Source organism: Anabrus simplex, chromosome 1 (assembly GCF_040414725.1).
Source record: "Anabrus simplex isolate iqAnaSimp1 chromosome 1, ASM4041472v1, whole genome shotgun sequence".
NCBI lineage: Eukaryota > Metazoa > Arthropoda > Insecta > Orthoptera > Tettigoniidae > Anabrus > Anabrus simplex.
This window is the reverse complement of record NC_090265.1, coordinates 1,543,553,057-1,543,576,297: the sequence shown is the minus strand read 5'-3', so window position 1 is coordinate 1,543,576,297 and position 23,241 is coordinate 1,543,553,057. Positions and strand designations below refer to the sequence as shown.

Here is a 23,241-nt window from a genome sequence, read left to right as displayed (position 1 = left end):
ACTGGAAACATACAAAATCACGTGTAAGAGACATAGGAACAGCTTCCAAGCTGTTCGAGAACATTGTGTGTAGTTTAAATGTGACTGGGTGGTTCCATACTAAAGAACCAATCAGAGGACAGTGGTACTGTGACGTGCACAAGTGACGCGTAGTGGTGGTGGATTAATCAAGCAGTGTGTTCTCGAAAGAATGGAAAAGGGAATAAAAACTTGTAACTTGTAAACAAGGCTTTTGACTTTCAGCCCTCCAGGAGGCTTTTTGATTCACAGCTCTCGGAGGAGGCCTTTGACTTTCAGCCCTCGAAGGAGGCTTTTGATTCTCAGCTCTCGGAGGAGGCTTTTGACGGTCAGCTCTTGAAGGTGGCTTTTAACTCTATCGCCGAATGAACTGTTAGTGTGCTGGTATACTTAGAGTAGAGCTGCGACTGTGAAGCTAAAACATTAGCAAGTCAGAGGGATATTAAGCTCTTGAAATAAGTGAGATTCGTCAGTGAGCGATCTCAGGGGATTACCACACCAATAGTCAAAGTAGGTGCTGGAATATAAGCTTCATAAACTAGCGATATTCGTAATCTGGAGAGTGTTACCTCGCAGCAAAAGTTACGGGTTCCAGGGACATCATCGTAGAAGAAAAAAAGAGAGAGGACCTCAACTGGACGGGCTTCAATTCTACTCCGTAGTTAAGTATTCAACCAGTGAATATACTTATTCTTGTGTGTAACATAAAGACTTAAAAACATTCAGAAAGATTTGAAGTTTGAGAGGAGATTGAGATTTAAATGGTGTCAGAGTAGGTTGTGTTAAAATTTGTACAAGTAATTTGTATATATGTGTGTGAATATTTTTGGGTTTTAGAATATAATTAATATTCAAACTTTGCCGACCTGACTATACGCTCCCAGAACTTTGAGCCCAAGTACTCAGCCTGTTGTTATCCCTAGGGACATGACACGTGGACTTAAAAAATTACGTGTGCAGATGTGGCGTAATAATTGCGATAAATTACTAGAAAATTCTGGTGTTCATTTGTTGTGAATATATACAAATGTAATTACAATCACTTTAAGCACTGCTTAGTGATCGGGGATATAAGTGAATTAAATTGTAATTGTAACTGTTTCAGGTACATTGTGAGGAAAGCAATGGGAAAGGAAGGAAATTCGAGTCACTTGGAGGCAGAACCAGCAAAGAAACAGAAAGCTGATAGTAGCAGCTGTCGGGAACAGTCAATTCAGCTTGAAATCCAGTGGTTATTCTGAGAGGGTGAGTCAAAAGCCAACTTAAAATGGAGGGGTCAGATAGAAATGCTAGTTTTACCCCTAGTAATGCAGAAGTAATGCATGATGCACGCGGAAGTGTGCATGCCCACTTTTTATCAGTGACAGAAGCTTTAAAACTCACAGGGGCTGCGTTCAACGGGTTACACCCAGAGAGATTACAAGAATTCCGTGAAAATGTTGAAATGGTGATAGGGTTAGTTAAGCCGGAAGAGCGTGAACTATTTGATAAATTAATATTCCCTAAAATTACGAGGGATGCGCGTAGCGAACTATTGGTAAGGGCCGATATAGAAACATGGGACAATATAAAAGGAGCTTTAGCAGAATACTATTCTGAGAGACGAACAGCAGACTTTTATGCATGTCAGTTGTTTGCTGCTAGACAGGGTAAAACCAAAACCATAGCACAATGGGCACACAGAATAGATGGTATGGGAACCAAACTGCAGAACGCGATGGTCCAGGGTGAACCATTACTTGCCAGAGTATACCAAGCACGGGCAGTACGTAAGCTAGTAAAGGCCAGCTTTGTACAGGGTATCAGAAGCGAGAGAATACAGTCTCTTATTAAGAGTAGGGACGCACAAATGTTAGAACAAGCCGTCAATATCGCCAAGGAGGAAGAAACAGCAATAGTTTCCGCGCAAGCTAAGCAGCAACTCATGGGTTAGGTTAGGAAACTCGTAGAAATGAGAGCAAAGACATACACATACCCAAACAAGTAAAAGGGCGAATATTACAGTGATCTGCTATAATTGTAACTGTGAGGGTCAAATAGCTAGAGATTGTAGAAAACAGAAAGCTACCAGCTGCCAGTATTGTCAGAAGATAGGCCAATATAGAAAAAGATTGTAGAAAGAAATCTAGGGAGAAAGAAGAGAATAGGTCACGCAAAATTCATATCTGTGCTATAATTCGATGCTATAACTGCGGCAGAACGGGACACAAGCAATCCCATTGCCGCGAAAAACCGAAGCAACTCAGGGAAAGAAAATGCTTCATTTGCGGAAGAAAGGGACACTTGCAGAGAGCCTGTTGGTTCAGGGAACAAAAAGAGAATAGTACAAACGAAAGCGGAAAATCCAAACCTTGGAGAACGTGAGAAAGGGACATGAAAGGAATAAACACGTAGATAGGCCGAAACAGTATGCGAAAGGAAAAGGGTCTCGTAATAGAGATTTAAACTAAACAGGGACCGCCATAATGGGCCTAAGGATGGGTCCCAGTGAAGTAAAGGCCCTTGGAGGAGCGCAACTCAGAGATGTGCAGAAAAGTCGCCCAATCCTCCGCGACAGATTAATAGAGACCAGTTCATCACAGAAAGGGATCAATCACAAAGAGAACATGATAGAACGGGTTCGATACTCATGCATGCTAAAGAACGAGATAAACCTTTCAAAATTTTGGTAGATACGGGGGCTGACATCAGCCTAATTCAGGAGAGAAGTATACCAAGGAAAGAAATCCGCAATTATAAACCGGTAGTAGAGCTCTCAGGTGTGACAGGAAATTCACACACTAAGGGGTGCATTGTACTGCACATAGGGGAATCCTCCCCTGAATTTTATGTTGTCGAAGATGAATTTCGACTCTCGTTAGATGGCCTCATAAGGAGAGACCTTTTGCAAGAGAGCGTAATTAATTATAGAGACGGGTATGTAGAGATTTTCGATTGAAGATACCCAGTGAGCTTAAGTGTACAGGAAATATGTCAGATAAGTGTTACTAACAGGGATAACTTGAGTGCACTAGAACGCACTGTGGAAATTGGAATGCGAGATCAGGAGAACCTGCTTCGATTCTTACTAGATACCAGGAGAGAAGTATCTCTCATAAAGAGACAGGTGGTGCCAAGAGAAGCCATGATCTTTAGGGAACCTGCCTCTGAATTGAAGGAGGTAGGTTCCGAGGGAATCCAAACTAAGGGCACCATACGACTTCCAATAGGAGAGTCAAATGCGGACTTTCACACAGTGGATAACGGTATACAGCTCAAGTATGACGGGATTATAGGCAGACACATACTCAAAGACAGCATAATAAATTTCAAAGAAGGTTACATCATACTGAAGGGTGAGCAACACCACATAACCATGAAAACCATTCATGTCCACACGATCTGTCTCAAACCCAGAACAGAGACGATTGTTGAGGTGAAAACAGATAAAAGAGTGGCTGAAGGTGTGATCGAAAAGAAAGAGATCTTCCCAGGGGTATACATAGCGAGTTGTTTGGCGAAGGCACGTAATCACAAGGCAGCAGTGAATGTACTTCATATGAGGGAGACCGAAGTAAATTTTGAAAGCCCCATACTTCCTATACAACAGATTGAACCCACGACAATCTCAGAGCGAACCGAACGAAAGAGAGTGAACCAAGTAACACAAGTAGAACAGGAGAACGCGAAATCTCAAGAACAAAGAATGATAGACCAATTACAGGTCGATCATTTGGCACTTAAGGACCGAGAAGAGTTGTATGCTATTTGTGCAGCATACGATATTTTTCACTTAGAAGAGGATAAATTAACTTACACTGATCTGTTACGACACGAGATCAGAGTCAGGGAAAATCAACCTCCAATTAATATGAGACCTTACAGGTTATCTGAGGCTCACAGGAGGAAATTCAAAGGCAGATTGACAAGACAGAGGACGAAATAGTTGTACCTAGCAAAAGCCCGCGGCCCGCGCCATTGTTGTTTGTCCCAAAGAAAATGGACGCTTCAGGGAAACAGAAATACAGAGTGTGCATTGATTTTCATGAGCTCAACAAGGTGACGATAGGGACAGTACTCCCGATATCTCTCATATCAGAGCTCTTAGATGCTTTAGGGAAAGCACGGTATTTTTCTACCATGGATCAGATCCATGATCCGAGTATCATCAGGTGTTAATAAGACCAGAGGACCGTGAGAAGATGGCATTCTCAGCCTTAGAGCGGCATTACAAGTACCACCACCTTTCCAATACTTATCTTTCCTATATTTAGGAAATAAACATTACAACAGGCATTGTAAGATGGGACATGTTTCGCTTAACAGTCGTAAGCATCATCAGCCAAAAATAAATCTTAGCCTAAAGTTAGGTCAGGGCCCTGAACCTAGTGTCCTTCACATACATGGCACCCTAAGAATCAACATTTATATTTGTAAAAAATAGGCTTAAAACTAGTGTGAAAAAACATGGAATGTTACAACATGGCTAAGAGAAAAAACACAATCGAGTTGAGACAGAGGATAAGAACAGAAAGTAGGCTACAATACAGAGCTGGTAGTGAAATAATTAAAATCATTAGGATATCATTGTTACCAGTCAGTCAATCAGAATGTTCAAACATAAAAACAAGAGTGAAAATATATAAGAGTGTTCATCATGGCGGAGTTAGAAAAAACACGTAATCGTGTTGCCAGAGGTTAAAAACATAAGGTACAACACAGAGCTGGCAGTGTAATATCAAACTCATGGCTGCCAGTCAGTTAATAAGAATGTTCATATATAACAAAACATGATGGTTATATTCTTTTAAGTGAAGAAATAATTAAATCCCACTCTTGTATAGATACGTGAGAACGGGCGAGAGAAATCATATGTTGTAGCAGACATGGAGTAGTAACACTTCCGAACAGGATTGATCACGCCTGAAGCCGCTTCATTTTTGCTGGGAGTTCAAGACCAAAACGGTAAAAATAAGATGCCAAGTGCGTGCACTGAAATCTGAAAATGGAAAAAGGAAAAAGATGTACTGGGGCCTTGAAAATAGGGTGTTCAGAATGGGAGACTAAGATCGCTTACCTCTTATGTTGGATGAGCGTTGAGCGGAGACATTAGCCGTTCAAGGGGGTCTGTTAAATTTATGCTCGTTGCTGCGTGTGTTGTATCTGTGTGCTTGCCTAGGCAAAGAGTAAGTTGGGACGGGAGGGGTAGGCGCAACAATGAGAGTGCTGGAAGCTGGCGGCGGAGCTGTATTATGGGGAGGGGGTAAGGTGGAATCTGTTATGACGACTGGAGGGGTATTTAAAGGTTTATAATTGAAGATTTTTGTGAAATTGTTATGATTTATATTAAGATTAGTGAGTAAATTGTGGACTTGTTCAATTAATGGGCTGTTGTTCTCAGGGACATCATTCAAATTATTATTATTATTATTATTATTATTATTATTATTATTATTATTATTATTATTATTATTATTATTATTATTAAAATGTTGATCCAAGAAAATGTATGTATTTTCCAATTCAGTCATTAAGCTGCTTTTATTTACATATTTTATAATGTATACGTTTTTAATTTTATTGCTAGTGCGTGAATGTGGACTAGTTCAACTTGTATTTCCTTCTGGCATTGTGATTGTCTCTCCTACAGAATTTGCAACTACTGGAGATCACGTCATATCAACCTTGGTTACGTCGTCATGCACCTTTTGACTGGTTCTATTTGACTCGTACTATTCAATTAACTCTATTTCAACTTTTATTTTTGCACAATTGAAAGAACTTCATCGTCAATTAATTCACGCTTCACGCATTGACGTATATTTTAAATGTCCACAATATCTGGTTTTTTTTTACTTTAACAACCCTACGATTGTTTTTAACTTCACAGACTACCATCGTTCAATGTATTTCACCACAAATTCTCGCTGTTGATCTGTACATACTGTTACACATTAAGTCTAATGTTATCATATTACTTTTTATTACGACATTGTTATTCTTTTAACAATTTTGATCACTTAAGTTCCGGGCCCTGACCTAGTCTTTGTACATTAACGGCTGATGATGTTTGCTATGCCGAATGAAACATGTTCCGTTATTTAAGCCATTATTTAAGACGCCTCATGATTATTTTATAATTCAATGAGTGTATTGAGTAGGTGGTTGTTAATAAAAGAATTTTATAATTTTAATATATTATCCTTAATACGGTTCTATTATGAGATTAATTACAGGTCTTAATGCCTCGCGTCGATTTCTGGCTTGGACAGCAGTACTTTGGCGTTCTCTGAAGACTTCGATGACCAGAAATCTATCATACCCAGCAGACGCAGACCTCCGATGGCCTGGTCCATATGTTTCCATATGATACACCAATGGCATTAGCCACATAACGAATGCTGTGTCCATCATCCACCAATGCACTGCTCTTGCAACATCTTTCGGGCTAAAAGGAATCTTAACCTGTCAAATGCGTAAGAGAAACTGAAGGAAAATGTTCCTTTGTGACATATATTGTAACACACTGATAATCCATCAATAGCTTCTGCTCCAGTAACGTAAAATTTGAAAAGTTGTATTGCTAGTTGATGAAATAAAATGGAGTGCCTAGCCCTTAGGGGTGGAAAGCAGCTCCTTAAGTTTATCTATGATGTCTAAACATCATATTCTTCTCCAAAACTGCACAATACACATTAGAAACCGCTTTAATGTAACAATTAATGGACATACCCGAGAAAGTCTCAGAACTCAACAGATGTTTGGGAATCATCAATAAAGTTTTTAGACCATTATTAGTTCAAAAACACACCTGTACAAGAATCTACAAAACCTTGGCAAGACCTGTACTTTGCTATGGAAGTGAAGCGGGGACCCCGAGGAAATCTGATGAGAGAAAAATATTACATGTGATAAATATAATTTTTGACCCATATTGATAAGAAGAATAACTTCAGCTGAAATGAAATACATGCGGCGAACAGCAGGAATCACTACGTCGGAACACAAAAGAAATACAGATGTGCTGAATGACCTTAAAAGCAGACCTATATTGGAATACATCTATGAATACCAGAGAGAAATTGGCTAGAACACCTAAACAGAATGGGCATAAGCAGGATTCACAAAGCAGCCATAAACTACTGCCCCGGTGGGAAGAGATCTCTGGGACGCCCCAGGAAGAGATGGCGTGAAAATGCAAATCTTTTGTATAGACCGTAACAGTTCTTCTATAGGACTAATACATGAAAGGATGATTATGATGATTAATGTAATTAATAGAACCATTTCATATAATAATTGGTGTTAAACAATTACAATTTTGTTTTTATACAAAGTGATCCACTTTTTTTTGTCCACCAGTGTAGCTTTTCCATATGCATATTTATCACGTATTTCCATGGTTTTCCAGTGAAATGGAGTCGAAGAAACGGATTAGTGATACTGATGTGTAGTCAACATTGGATGATGCAGGTATGTCAGATTTTAGTGCGACTCTGGAGATGAAAATTCTTTCTCCAACTCATCTGAGAACCACCACACAAGTGAGACTGACAAAGGCAACAACTGGACCATTATAACTTGGACCCATGACTTTTTTCTTTCATAATTGGCTTTACGCTGCATGGACAGAGATAGGTCTTATAGTGACGGTGGGAGGGGAAAGGGCTGGGAGTGAGAAGGAAGTGGCTGTGACCTTAATTAAGGTACATCCTCAGCATTTGCCCGATGTGAAAATGAGAAACGACAGAAAACCATCTTCAGCGCTGCCGACAGTGGGGTTCGAACCCGCTATCTTCCAAATGTAAGCTCACAGCTGCGCGCCTCAAACAGCATGGCCAACTCGCTCGGTACCCATGACTATTACTTTCCATCTATATATATAAAATAAGAGTTTTGTCTATACATTGCTCAGAATTTGAAATAATGGTGTTTCTGTATCGGTCATGTCCACAGTAACAAGGAAATACACTTTTTACTTTTCCGTATTGTTTTTTTTTTTTTTTGCAATTTGCTTTACGTCGCACCGACACAGATAGGTCCTATGGTGACGATGGACAGGAAGGGGCTAGGAGTGTGAAGGAAGCGTCCGTGGCCTAAATTAAGGTACAGCCCTAGCATTTGCCTGATGTGAAAATGGGAAACCACGGAAAACCATCTTCAGCGCTGCCGACAGTGGGGTTCGAACCCACTATCTCCGCCACTCTTAAGCGACTGCAGCTATCGAGCTCGGTTCCGTAATTTCTGTCTGTCTGTCTGCCTGTATGTACATGCATCACGAGAAAACGGCTGAAGAAAATTTCATAAAAATCGGTATGTAAAGTCGGGGGATGAGCCACTACAATCTAGGCTTTAAATCATTTTATTCACGCCGAATGCAATGGTAGTTTAGGGGAAGGTCTGAAATGTAATTCTCAAATATTTATATTATTAGTGCTCCTATCGATAAATACTACATAACTAAAGTTATACAGAATTAAATTTCCGATAAATTTTGTCCTATACATTTTTACCGTACTGGCTATGATAACACAGATATTCATAATTTGTATTTTTGGTGCCAAGTGCATATCCATGCCGAGCCACGCGAAAATGGATCAACAGAATTTAACGAAAATAGAGCCGGGGAGTAAGCAACTATGTCTAAGCTAGAAACAATTCTATTCACCATGGATTAAATTGTAGTTTAGGGGAAGGGACCTAGAATTTAATTTTTTAAATACGTATGTTACAGGTCCTATTGAAAAGTACTATATAACAAAGTTATAGAGAATACAATTTCCGATCATTTATGTTTTATTCAATTTTACTGTACCGACTATAATAAGAGTGCTATTTCAGAGTCGGAAGATAAAGAAATGTGAAGGTCAACAATATTGAAAGCGCATAACTTTGATCAACAATAACATTACACTGACCGTTGTTTGTTGTGATATTCTTTTTCTCTTATGGTGCCACTCAACTCTGATAGATGTGCTTACTGCTGCGTACCGAGTATAACAGCCTGACTGAATATTGGCGGAAACTAGCTGGGGAGTTGAAAAACTTTCTTCTTTAACATGCCATTCCTCTGGTTCATATATTTCCTGATACTGCTGGTATATAACAAACTGGTTCATCATAGACTTCAGCTATTCGATCTCTACTCTGACGCACTGTTTTGAGTGAGCAGTGTGTACATTTACGGCAGAGACTCAGTAGTAGTAGTAGTAGTAGTAGTAGTAGTAGTAGTAGTATGCCCTGGTCTAGAATTACAATTTACCGGGTGAGTTGGCCATACGGTTAGGTGCGCGCGGCTGTGAGCTTGCATCCGGGAGATACTGGGTTCGAATCCCATTGTCGGCAGCCCTGAAAAAGGTTTTCCATGGTTTCCCATTATTATTTTTTTTTTTTTTGCTAGTTGTTTCACGTCGCACCGACACAGATAGCCTTACGGCGACGATGGGACAGGAAAGGGCTAGGAATGGGAAGGAAGCGGCTGTGGCCTTAATTAAGGTACAGCCCCAGCATTTGCCTGGTGTGAAAATGGGAAACCACGGAAAACCATTTTCAGGGCTGCCAACAGTGGGGTTCAAACCTAATATCTCCTGAATACTGGATACTGGCCGCACTTAAGCGACTACAGCTATCAAGCTCGGTAGGTTTCCCATTTTAACACCACGCAAATGCTGGGGCTGTACCTTAATTAAGGCCACGGCCGCTTCCTTCCCACTCCTAGATCTTTCCTATCCCATCGTCGTCATAAGACCTATCTGTGTCGAGGTGACGTAAAGTCACAAGCAAAAAAGAATTACAATTTAGGCAGATTCCAAATTATAGCACCACAATTCACTAAATAACTCAAAATTCAACCCTTAAAAGAGTCGTTTCATAAGAAAAGCTTCTTCCTCTTCACTTTTATAAAATTCTACATTAATTTTATTCCAAACTAGCTGATGTACCCGTGCTTCGCTACAGCATTCTAAATTGTATACAGGTAGTCTACACGTTGTGAGCAAGATTGTATTATATTGCATAGCTCTTAACGTTACCCTAGAAACGTGATGGGGAAGTCACCAAACGTCTTTTCTCATATGAAAACTGGGTTAGGGAATGTTCATTGTAATGGTAGGCCTGCTTGCCTACCTTCAGTCACAATAAGGTTGGGGAGTTTTCATTATAATGGCAGACACTTGCTCACCACCTGCTTTTTTACATCCTCAGAAACACTGTCTTAGTAGTTTTCCCAACTGAAATGAACATAGGTCATTACAATGACGTCAGAGGAATGGCGCGATTAAAAGAAATGCTTTCATATGAAATACTCGATGAAATAAAATCCACATATTTTCTCATTTTTAACGAACAATACTACGCTGCTGATCTAACAGTCATAACTTCCGGAGCTGGAATGACCAAGCCGCAGACAGCCGTGATCCGTGAACATTCTTCGTCATTTTCGGCAGGGGGGTTGAATAGTAGAGTCCCAGGGCAAAAATTATGCCCTTTTACTAGTTTGTTTCCTAGGAGTACCCGATGAGTCGGAAAACTATGTTTTGTAAAATTTTATTTCGTAATAGTTGTTTAACGATCTCCAATCCATTTTACAAGACATAGTTTTTAACAGTATTCATAAGTCATTCCCAATCAGGTACCTGATCTGTTCCTAAGGTAAAAAATGGCTGATGATGCCTACAATTGATAGGCAAAACATGTACCATTCAATGTTTTAATTTTATGTTAACATTTTGATAAGGACAAAGTCCTAACTTTTAAGATTGTATTATATTGAATAGGTGGGAGAACAATAAAAACATACTAGTGTTATTTAATCACAGGTGGTGTCCTCCAACTTTCTATGACATTGCTGATAGAAAAGGACTTTCATGTACAAATCCTTGACCATCTACAATGGAAGTAACAGGAATCACAATAGCCATTTATAACTTTCATCATATTTAAACGAAGCTTTTAATTTCTTTACTTAACTATTATAACTGGTCTTATTTAAAATATCTTGTGTGGGAAGAAAAAAAAAAAGAAAGGGGAAAAAAAAAAAAGCAAGAGCAAAATTAAAGTGGTCCTCGTAAGTCAGACTCTCAGACAATGGGGGGCAGTGTCTGTAGTATACAGGAAACTGCCTGTTTCTGTGGTGGAGGATATTGTTGTGTGTGGTGTGTAAGCTGCAGGAACATTGGCAACGTAATGAATACCCAGTCCTCGAACCACGGGAATTACAAGTTAAAAATTACATCCTTGTTCCGTCTTGACTCCGAAATTTAAATTTAAATTATAATGGCTGGGGAGATCCACCAAATTAATACAGCCTTACAATCACTCATAGTGATCAATTATAATTATTAAAAAATACACGTTTTGGCTCCTAGGAGCCATCTTCAGCTGTTCAAATAGTCTAAATTAAAATTGCCATAAATAAGACATTGTCTAGATGATGGTGTGCACAAACATAATAATCATTTAAAACAAGTTCTAACACATTAAAAACACTGTATACACAGAATGTATCAAGTACATTCAACTTGCACCTTAAAATAAATTCACAGTCCAAATAAAAATCGAACAATCTAAAAACGCTCTTCAAAATACAACAGTTACTTTCTTTAAATTCTTCATAAAGTTGAAACATATGTCTCTCCTACAATATTAAGAAGGCCACCCCAGCAATTCCATTTACGAACACATCTAACCCTTCCCTTCCATCTTCACCCAACTCAGAGCTAGCCAAGCCCCTGTACAGGATGTATTACACAGGTACAACACTAGATGCACAGCAGCGGCCACCAAACCTCACCACGTTACTTAAAAAGGGAGTCAGCTCTAAAGGAACAAAGTAAGGGTAAGCACATTCCCTTTTCATTCTTTTTTCACTAATTTATACATCGTAATATGGCTGTCACTGTATTAGTTTGATTCTTTTCTCTTTTCAGTTTGCTAAGATTATCAGATAGCACAACACAACATTTTAAAAGTAAAAACATATGCGCCCTGAGAAAACTAGAAACCAATATAGTTTTTAAAAATATCTTGGTACGTTTAAGCCAAGATTTCATTAATATTATTCAAATGCGAAGAAGTTTAAACTAAGCACCACGAAACAAATTAAGTACATGTCTTTCAATACATTATGGCAGGGCGGCAGAGCCTATAGTGCAAACTTGCATACCTTTCCCATTCTTCTCCACAGGTGGAATTGAAGTGTATGACAAGATTCATCTTCAAAGCATCAGGTGCGAAAGACCTCCGATTATCACTTAATACATGGGTGACGGGCCCCAAGAAATCTCGTAGTACGCTCGCCACCGGCAGGTGACGGGCCCCGAGAAATCTCGGTTTTATTCACAATTGTTTTCGGTCTCCCTATGACATCTCCTGACAATATATTGATCTATTTCGGACTTGCACAGAGTAGAATAAATCGTAAATGAATATCTGCCACTTTTCTTTTATTCACGGCCTTCTTTTATTCTTTGATTTAGTTTCTGGACGTGACTTTCTTTCTGCCAGTTCAGTCAATGACAAGATGGAGTGCTCGCGTAATACAGTGTTAGGTGACAACGATATTTTAGAAGAATTGTATGCCGATGATTGTTCAAATGGATATAGTGATTGTGAATTAGTGGAAACTAAATATGAGAGTGATAGTGGCGGGGAAGTTCAAGCCCCTACACACCATAATTTAGACAGTGTGCTCACTTATTCAAGTGACTCTGATGACGACAGCTATGTAAACATTGACGATGTATTAGGAATTGATGCTGAAGATGGTTTTATGAAGACAGGTCCATCAACTTTAAAGATAAAATCTTGACTAGTTTAATAGTTATGAAGATTTTTATAATCGTGTGCACCCTAGTACGCTCTGTAGAAAAATGTCCAGTCCACAGGGTATGTGACAAGCTCAAGCATCCGATCTTCAATGTGTTAACACATTCTTGTAAGAAGAGAAGCTCCTTTCTATGTCATAAGACGTTACGGGTACAAAGAAGCGAGCCTGTCTTATCGCCAAATCACTAAGGAATTAGAGCATTCAAGTTGTGTTAATGATAATTTTGTCAAACTGGGTGCACTGTATGGACAAAATGGCAAATATGGTCAGACAAGAAAAACTGCCAGCATCAGATGAGTGCTTGATTCCCTGTAATGCAGAAGTCAACAATTTGTGTTCCTCTCAAATAACGGCTGATCTGCAGTTAACAGTCATTTACAGACGCGTTAGACAAGTCCTGGCTGAAGACGAGTATCTTGCGTTCAAGAGATGACTCCATAAGCCACCTTTAAACAGTGCTCACAAGGAGGCTAGATTGAAGTTTGCTGAAGAACGAATATATGTCATGAACCATAGAATGGAACAAAGTAGTATTCAGTGACAAGAAGAAGTTTAATTCAGATGGGCCACATGGTTTTCAATATTATTGGCATAATTTCTGTAAAGAAGAACAAGTTCAGATCAGTAGAAATTTTGGCAGTGGCAGCGTTATGATCTGGGCAGCATTCTGTGCTAAAGGCAATTCTAAAATAACATGGCTGCACTCTAAAATTAAATCATGATTATACAGAAATTCTGCAATTTGAATTGGTTCATATGTTTGAAGGAATTTGATGATGATAATTTAATTTTCCACCAAGATAATGCTGGAATTCACAAGTCTGCCAAGACAAAGAAGTGGTTTCAAGATAAAGGATTTACACTTATGAGCTGGCCATCAAGAAGTCCACATTGAAATCCAATAGAGAATTTTTGAAGGATCCTAGCAAGATGACATGTTTATCACAGTGGACGGCAGTTTACGACTGTGGCTGAGCTGAAAACTGCAATTTGAATGGGGTGGACCTCAATCTCAGAAGAAATGATCACTGCTCTTGTACAATCAATGCCCAAGAGGATTTTCGCAGTCATTAAGAACAATGGAGGTTCAACAACATACTAGGTCATTGTTGTGGTAAGTTTACTGTTTACCTTAGTTTATTCTATTTATACATATTCTTTATATCAATTTCCATATAAGTATAAGATAGGTATACGATATGTATTTTTTCATTCAAATACAAATGCTAAAAGTAAAATGAGAATGTATTTTGTATGTTTTGATTGTATACTGAAGGGGACAAAACGTGTGCAGTACTAAATAAGTAAAACTTTTTCTGCTCACACAAAACCATGTACCTTTATACTAATTTCAACCAATGTAGGCTAATCATTAAAGTTACGACACCAGGAATTTTTCTTCTAGTTCAGTTTTGCCCACACCCTTATACGGTCGAGCATTTCAACTGTACCACGGATGTATGGAGACTTAAAATTACCAATTATAAAATATGCAGCCCAGTAAATGTCTAAAATATTGTAACCATATATTATTTTGATGCACAAGCTGGTTATTTCGTATTTTTGTACAAGAAGACAATGTAGGAACTTCTCGTAAGAAACCATACCTGAAGTCTCCACTGTTAAATTCCCACGCAATTTAAAGTATGGTTTTTTTACCGGGCGAGTTGGCCGTGCGCGTAGAGGCGCGCGGCTGTGAGCTTGCATCCGGGAGATAGTAGGTTCGAATCCCACTATCGGCAGCCCTGAAAATGGTTTTCCGTGGTTTCCCATTTTCACACCAGGCAAATGCTGGGGCTGTACCTTAATTAAGGCCACGGCCGCTTCCTTCCAACTCCTAGGCCTTTCCTATCCCATCGTCGCCATAAGACCTATCTGTGTCGGTGCGACGTAAAGCCCCCTAGCAAAAAAAAAAAAAGTATGGTTTTGTAAGATTGCACAATTTGTTTACGAATTTCATCATATATATCTGTATTGAACTGAGAATAAAATGGGAACAACTTATGAGTCCACCTTTTCAATACAAAACAATGTTATAATGGTTGAATTACAACACTTTAATTAGTAATTAGGACTAGTTTCAACGCCAATTTCTGCGTCATCTTCAGCCAAAAATTGAGAACAGACATACACACATATATAAATAACCATACAAAGTAATGCACTAGAACAATGTAACTCTGTGTTTAAAATGATTGAAATGGGCTAAAAGTTAAAATGAGTGAACATGAACTAGGAGAAATTTGACAACACTGAGTTAAAATGCTAACACTCATTCTCTAACATGTAACATTTTAAAATAGTTTGCTTATTAAAATCAAGATCTTGAAAGTTCGAATTTCCATCACAAAATGTTCGATAAATGTTTTTTTCACTTATGAGTACGAGATTCTTCAATCTTGAGTTAATAGCATGACATTCATTCTTATGACAAAACATAACATTTTGAAACTGTTTTCTGCAAGTCTAATAGGAACTTGAGGTTCCAGGTTCGACTTTGCGTTACAAATTACAATAATTAATACAAGAAAGAAGCTTATGTAACTTCCAGGTTCGACTTTGCATTACCAATCATTTAATATAAGAAGGAGGCTTATATCACTCTTTTAGGGGTATGATGTGTACCTTCTTCAAATTAAGGATCAATTGACTCCTTTTGGCTGAATATACAGTATTAGAGTAAGATGAGGTGTTTTTTTTCCAAACTTGGGGTTTGTGCTGTAACTTGTGATTTGAAGTTTGTTATTGTTATGTATGTAAAGTGGATGTCATATTATGTGCCAGGGTCCTGTAAGAAATTCGTAATTTAATGCGGGACTTGAAGAAAAGAAGAAAAAGAGGGAAATTTAGTACCGGAAAATAAAACAGAGCGTATTTTACGTGGAAGTGACGAGATAGTGTGGGACTCACCTCTGGCGACGTGTGCTGTGGCATGTGGTAGAGAAGAAACTGAATGTATACTGCACCGGGTCGCAGAAGCACTGTGTGCTGTGGTAGGAGGGGGAGGGGTTGACGGAGGGACAGGGGGAGAGATGTGGGAGGTGGAAAGAGGGAAAAAGCAGGGAAATTTAGAGAGAGTATTGAGGAGTGAAAAAACATCTATCGAACATTTTGTGACAGCAATTCAAACTCTCAAATTCTTAATGATTTTAATAAGGAAACTATTTTAAAATATTACATGTTGTTAGAGAATGAATGTTAGCATTTTCACTTAGTGTTGTCAAATTTCTCCTAGTTCATGTTCACTCATTTTAACTCTAAGCCCATTTCAATCAATTTAAACAGAGTTACATTGTTCCAGTGGACTACATTGTATGTTTATTTATATATGTGTCTATGTCCTCAATTTCTGGTTGACCGGGCGAGTTGGCCGTGCGGTTAGGAGCACGCAGCTGTGAGCTTGCATCCGGGAGATAGTGGGTTCGAGCCCCACTGTCGGCAGCCCTGAAGATGGTTTTCTGTGGTTTCCAATTTTTACACCACGCAAATGCTGGGGCTGTACCTTAATGAAGGCCACGGCCGCTTCCTTCCCATTCCTAGGCCTATCCCATCGTCGCCATAAGACTTATCTGTGTCGGTGCAACATAAAACAAATAGGAAAAAAAAATTATTTTTTTTGAAGATGACGCAGAAATTGGCGTTAAAACTAGTCCTAATTACTAATTAAAATGTTGTAATTCAACCATTTTAACACTGTTTTGTATTGAAAAGGTGGATCCCCATAAGTTGTTCCCATTTTATGCACAACTTGTTTCGAAGGTTCTTTTGAAGACTTTTGTGTAGGATCACGTCACACTCACTCCTTTATCACTTAGTTCAAGGATCAAGTTAACAGATGGTATTCAAATATAAAAATCTATATTTCTCGCCCTTCCTGCAACTTAAGGTATGGTTTCCTGGAGCGCATCACATACACAGGTGGTCTGTTTCTGTGCTCTTTTACCATTTTCACTTCATATTCAAGTACTATCAACTTCATAGCATAAATTTAGTTTCAAAAAATGAGTGCAAAGTGTTCAAAAGCCACACTTACTTGTCAAAAAGCTTGATAACTCTATTACTTTTCTGTAACTTGGACAGAAGCTCAATCTCATTCAGATAGCCCTGAGCTGTAGCAGGATCAGTATCAGCCAGATTGACACACTTTATGGCCAAAAGATTATGTGTCTTTGGTTCTAGAACCTGTAAAAAAGAATAACAATACCAGAAAAATATAACAAGATTATCAATGATGATTCTTCCATGAATTACAGACTAAATCCTCACCTGATACACTTGACTGGATCCTCCAAACCCAAGTCTACTGAGCACAAAATATTCCTTATTCTTCACCGTCAGAGCAAAATTTGTTCTAGGCTCTAAAGGACTAGATTTTTTTTTAAAAAGGGGGAGGGGGGAAAGAAAGAAAATTACAATTATCAAAGTATTGATTAAAATCACTTGTCATTGATTAATACAACTAACTTGTTATTGAAATGACTAATATATAGAAACAAAAAATACACACAACCATACTGACCCAAACACAAGACCATGCTTTTTTAAATATTAGAACGTATTTATAAAAATTGTTGCCGACTTTTATGCACAGCCCAACATTTCACAAGATTCATTTTTGTGAAGATCTATTTACAAAATTGCCCAACTGTACTGGCCTGTGCAGTTAATGCATTCAATTCTAATCACTATTTCAGTTGGAGCAGATCATGTGTTTGTCCCAGCAAACTAAAACAGAGGGAGATCTTATAAGGTACTTCCCTGTTGCTTCCCTTACCAAGCCAGGAGCTATTAAATTGCAGGTTTGATGTGAGACAGAACAAAGGCTACGAAAAATTTTGGTATTTCCAAGTGCAATATATGATGCTGGCAGAAAAATGAACCAAAGTTTAAAACTGCTGGGGCATCAAGAGATGCATCCAGTAGACCAAAGACAGGAAAATTCAACAAAACTGAAATGCAAGTAACTGAATTTATGCAGGAGAAATGGAAGCAGGGTTTCCCAATAAGTCATCAAGTTATTAGAACGGAGAAATTGGAATTGCATGCAAGTTAAAAGTTCTGGTAACTGAAATTAAGGCAAGCCTAGGATCTGGGATGGTGTAAACGAATGGTGGAACATTTGAGAATGTGTTTCCAACTAGCATATATATTGTGCAACACATACCAGCAGATTACGTCGACAAATTTTATACTAAAATATAACTTTAATTCTTAGATTTACTTTGGAGCTTAAGTTATTTTAGTTACAGGAGAGCTTGTATATGTATGTATGTATGTATGTATGTATGTATGTATGTATGTATGTATGTATGTATGTAAGTATGTATGTATGTATGGTGAGTATTCAGCCCTACGGCTGGTTTGATCCTCAAGAGCTCTACCATCAGCTGTTATAGATGGCTTAGGTGTCACCGAAGAGGCCCAGGAGGAAAATGAGGAGCGAGATGTTTTCCCGTTGCTTCCCTCACCAACCCAGAAGTTGCTATTACATATCAGTCTGCCAAACCCACTGAAATGTATGTGCTTTCTGCCACTATAAGTGACATTTTCACACCAAATGTAAATTAAAACCTTTTCAGTCTGTCGAACACATAAGTTCAATATTACATTATAACATACCTGTTGTCAAATGTTCAGCCCTCCACCAATAACAGAGCCTTATTTATAGAATAGTGCATACGTCACCATTTTTACTTAACCCTCGAGGGGGCGCGCACAGTCATACTGATCATGCATGTCAAAGACGTTTTCTTATCTTCAAGGTCATGTGAGCGTGTTCCCTCGCCTTCAGTACCTTCAAATGGACTCTTTCTGAATCATGTGTTGTAGGGAATACAGTGTTAGTTTTAGACAGCTGACCCTCAGACCTTGGTGAATGTCTGACTGGTCCATTAGACCGTACGAGTCTCCTCGCATTATATTAACCCAGTCAGTTGCACCATGCGCACCTCCTCATGGTTGTTGGACAAGATTGGGCACACTTCTCTTTCTGAAGACGTGGAGCAAAGTCTCTGTGAAACGTAAAAAATTTCTCTTTGTTTTCTCTGACATGGCAAAATCCCAAAAGATTATCATGTCTATGAGGATATTAGATATTTATTTATTTATCAGAAAGTAGACAGGTTTAAAGTACCATCTTGACATTCAGTAACAATCTGTATCTATGAAGTTAAAGTTTAAAAAACAAAGTTAAAAATCAACAAAAAACAAAATAGAACAAAATTAGTATTATATATAATACCATTTACAATTTAAAAGAAATGAAAAAACACTAAGAAATCACACGGTAATAAAAAGCAAAAGGCAATGCAAAAAACAAACTTAAAACACAAATGAGTACACTGGGAAATATGATGAATACCAAAAAGGCAGAATTATCAAAAATTTACAAATTGTAAAGGCAGGCTTCTAGTTTCTTATTGAATTCATTATCTGATTCAGTGATTATATCGACTTCTTTTGTTACAGTGTTATAAAGCGTTGTCATTTTTATGAAAGGTGAATTTGACTGATACAATGTTTTTTACCTTTGAACGTGAAATAATTGGTGCTGGCGTGATCTTGTCTGCGGAACATGGAATGAAATGAGTTTTAACATGTCCAAGGAATCAAATCACCCTATTACAATTTTTCTTAGTATTTGTATAGAAATTAGGGACTGTCTGGTTTTCAATGAAGGAAATTGAAATATATTCCTTAACTGAGTTGATAGATTAACTAAACAGATCTTTGACTTCATTTACAAAAAAAGGCTAAACCCAATTGGTTTAAGGAGGTTGAAACGGATCTCGGAGATCTTAAGATTACCAAACTCATGTTAAAGAATGGTACAGCCAAAACCGTGACCAAAGACAAAACTAAGAGGTTCCAAGTTAAGAACACCAGAAAACCGATTCAGATATCAGAGGAGGAAAGGAAGAGGAGATCAGTTAGAATGAAGAACTATTGGGAGAAGAAAAGAGCACAAGCATCTAAGAAGTGATTGATATGACGTACCCCAAAGATGGGTGATTCGAAATGAAGAAGAACTGAGTTGATGGGTCGAAAGGGCAAAACGTATTAAAAGTTTTGAAATGAAGATAACGTAGAAACTTGTTTTGTACAATTTCAATAGCATTCACTTGTTGCTTTGTATACGGGCTTCAAATTATTACAGAATATTCCAGTATGCTCCATCCTAAGGTAATATATAATTTATACAGTACAGAGGGCTGGGTAAAAGGTCTCGAAGTTCTCATCAAAAATCCTAGCATTCGGCTAGCATTCTTTGTTATTGTACGGATGATAGTTGAACGTTAGCTTACCGTCAAAAAGTATACCAAGGTCCTTAAACGTTAAAACCCTATCCAATTTTCCCCCCGTATATGATAGGCTGGGACTTCAAATTCCTTTCCCCTGGTAAAAGTCATGTATTTACATTTACTAACATTCAAAGACAAATAATTAATATCACACCAAGAAATGACATTATTAATATCCTTTCGGAACTCGTCCTGTCTTGGTGGTCACTAATGTAGGTATTTGTAAAGTTTCAAATCATCTGCAAAAAGTAAACAGTTAAGAGTGGCAAATATTGTCTAGTAAATCATTAATTAGAATTAAAAACAAGAGAGGTCCAAGATTTGAACCTTGCGGAACACCAGAAGGACTAATAAAATTATCTGAAATTCCATTGTTAAAATAAACAAACTGCTGTCGATTTTTAAATATGAACATATTAATTGCAACAAATGTTTACAAAAAACAAATTTATACATTTTTGTAATTAAAATTCTATGGTCGACTTTATCGAATGCTTTTTTTTTTAAATCCATATAAACAACATCAGTCCTTCTGTTGGTATTAATGGTATCATACAAACTTTTAGTATAGCCCAAAAGATTGGTGATAACTGATCTGTTGGGTACAACTCCATGTTGAATTTCACATAGAGCAATCTTAACATGGTTATAAATCTTTCTTTTTTTTTTTTTTTTTTTTTGCTATTGGCTTTACGTCGCACTGACACAGATAGGTCTTATGGCGACGATGGCACAGGAAAGGGCCAGGACTGGGAAGGAAGCGGCCATGGCCTTAATTAAAGTACAGCCCCACCATTTGCCTGGTGTGAAAATGGGAAACCACGGAAAACCGTCTTCAGGGCAGCCAACAGTGGGATGCGAACTCACTATCTCCCGAATACTGGGTACTGGTTATAAATCTTACGGTGCAATATATGTTTGTATACCGTAGCTACAACGTTGGTAATGCACCCTGGACGATAATTAGATATCGTTACAAAACTGCCTGTCTTAAAAATGGGCATAACTTTAGCGACTTTCCATTGCTCAGGAAAGGATGAAGTGCGAACAGAAAGGTTAAAAATTAAAGTTAATTGATTAGCCAATAAATCGGCACAAGCCGTAATTATATATGGAGGTATGCCATCAGGATCACTCGATCTTTTAGGTTTTAGTTTACCATTAACACATTGCGGACCGGTCCCAAGAAAACTAGTGTTTGCCTGGCCGAGCGTTGCAGACTGGTCCCGAGTTATGTCGTGTTAGCAGCAGACTGAAGTTTAGTGCTATCTCTTGAGATATACCGGAACTATTTGGAGGTCAAGGGTGCTAGAACTCTTATGTATGATTCTACACAATCGATAGTCGCATTTATTTTCTATTATTCTTCATATCATAGCTTTTCTTTGCATTTCCTGACAACATGTTTACAAAGTTTGAAGAGCCATACAAGATGGCAGCACTCAGGGATCGCACATGTTTAGACAGGGATGAAATTATTCACAAATTATGTGCTGATACAGGCTCCGAATGCCCAAGTGATGCTGAATATTTAGAGTTCGATGATGAAATATATTCTAGCGGAAATGTTTCAAGTGATGACGAGGAGATAGCCTTATCTTCAAGGTGTGGAACTCACGTGGCACAGAACGAGTCTGACAATTGTGTTACGGGTATAAGTATTGTAAATACTGTAAATAATGTAGTGTTTTCTGACAACTGGGTTATGGACAACAGTGAATCTAGGCTAGAGAACTTTGAAGGTACTCCTGGTATAAAGGTATGGCCTAATGAGTCTGGAAACATAGGACAATTAGCAGGACTTATGTTTGGTGAGGATTTTTTCATTATGTAGCTGAGCAGACAAACTTATATTATGAGCAGAATTCACATTCTCATAACATAACCCGTAAAACCCTAAAGTGGAGTAATGTCCCTAGCAGGGAAATTAAAAAATTGCTTTGTGTATATTGACAGAGCAGGTGAAGAAATTGTGTCAGAAAGATTACTGGCCAACTGATCTCCTAATAGAAAACCCCATATTTCGGAAAACTATGAGCCGAAATAGATTTCAGCAAATAGTTACCTACCTGCATTTCAACTACTATTCACGAAGGCCTCCAGAATAAAACACCGTAGTCCTTCAAAGGCTAGTGAAGTTCTGGCAGATTATTTGAATGCATGCACTCCAGTTTGGAGGTAGTTAGAAAGGGGGCCGGGAACAGGGCTGTGCATGGGGTGAAGGGCACCCGGTCTGCAATGTGTTAATAGCCATTTTCACTTCTTCGACAGATATCTCACTGACATGTAATATATCATTTAAACCTAGGAATTTCATTTTGTCCGTATTGAACTGAGAAAGGATGATAGGAAAACTTAAAACGGTCCACCTTTTCAATACAAAAATGTTATATTTATTTATAACATGTATTTGCACTTGGAACTAGTTTCGACGCTGTGTTTGCGTCATCATCAGCCAAAATGTGCGAAATAGGCAAGATGTAGGCATTTATATTACACAAGGCGTTACATTAAACAATACACATCTTACAAGGAGATAAAAACAGGGACGAATATAGAAACAAATGAATCGTTGAGAAAACAAAAGTTATACATATTAAAAATAACCTTAACCACACATCTTGCAGTGCGAAAGTGTTGTTCTTGAATGATTCCTGAATATAAAAATACACGCGCACACATTTCTGAAGAGCCAGCAGGCAGGACAAAGTAAACCTGCCCCCACCCTACACGTAACGCTGCAACAATACACCACAAATACTGGCACAGTCAACCTCCAAACTCTCAACAAAGTATTCCTTAATACCTATTTTATATTCTTGTCGAGCTGAATACCGGACCTGTGAAGATTACAAGATTATTTTATGCATCTACAGAATGGTGTGTTAATGAAGCTATGTAATATATAGAGAAACTTTCAAAGGTGGTTAAATGAAGAAGTTATATCATGTTCAAGATCATGCTTCCACATCTCTGCACAGTATTTAAAATACAATTTACCGTTGGTCTTTTATAGCTATTGTTGAGAGTTAAGGAGAATTTCCTGTTGTGTATGTTTATCAGGAACTCAAGGGAGACTTCATTAATTAGTCGGAACATAGAAAGTATGATGAACTC

General features: G+C 38.2%; 1 protein-coding gene across 1 annotated transcript in view; it reads right to left on the bottom strand.

Annotated features, from left to right (window-relative positions):
* Positions 1-23,241, bottom strand: part of Mps1 (Monopolar spindle 1) — a 225,900-nt gene that overhangs the window by 131,034 nt on the left and 71,625 nt on the right. Inside the window, exons 3-4 of the mRNA XM_067138070.2 lie at positions 17,090-17,189; positions 16,857-17,005 (exon numbers count right to left, since the gene is read on the bottom strand). Of these exons, the coding sequence (XP_066994171.2) occupies positions 16,857-17,005; positions 17,090-17,189 (249 nt within the window). The remainder of the gene's footprint in view (positions 1-16,856; positions 17,006-17,089; positions 17,190-23,241) is intronic.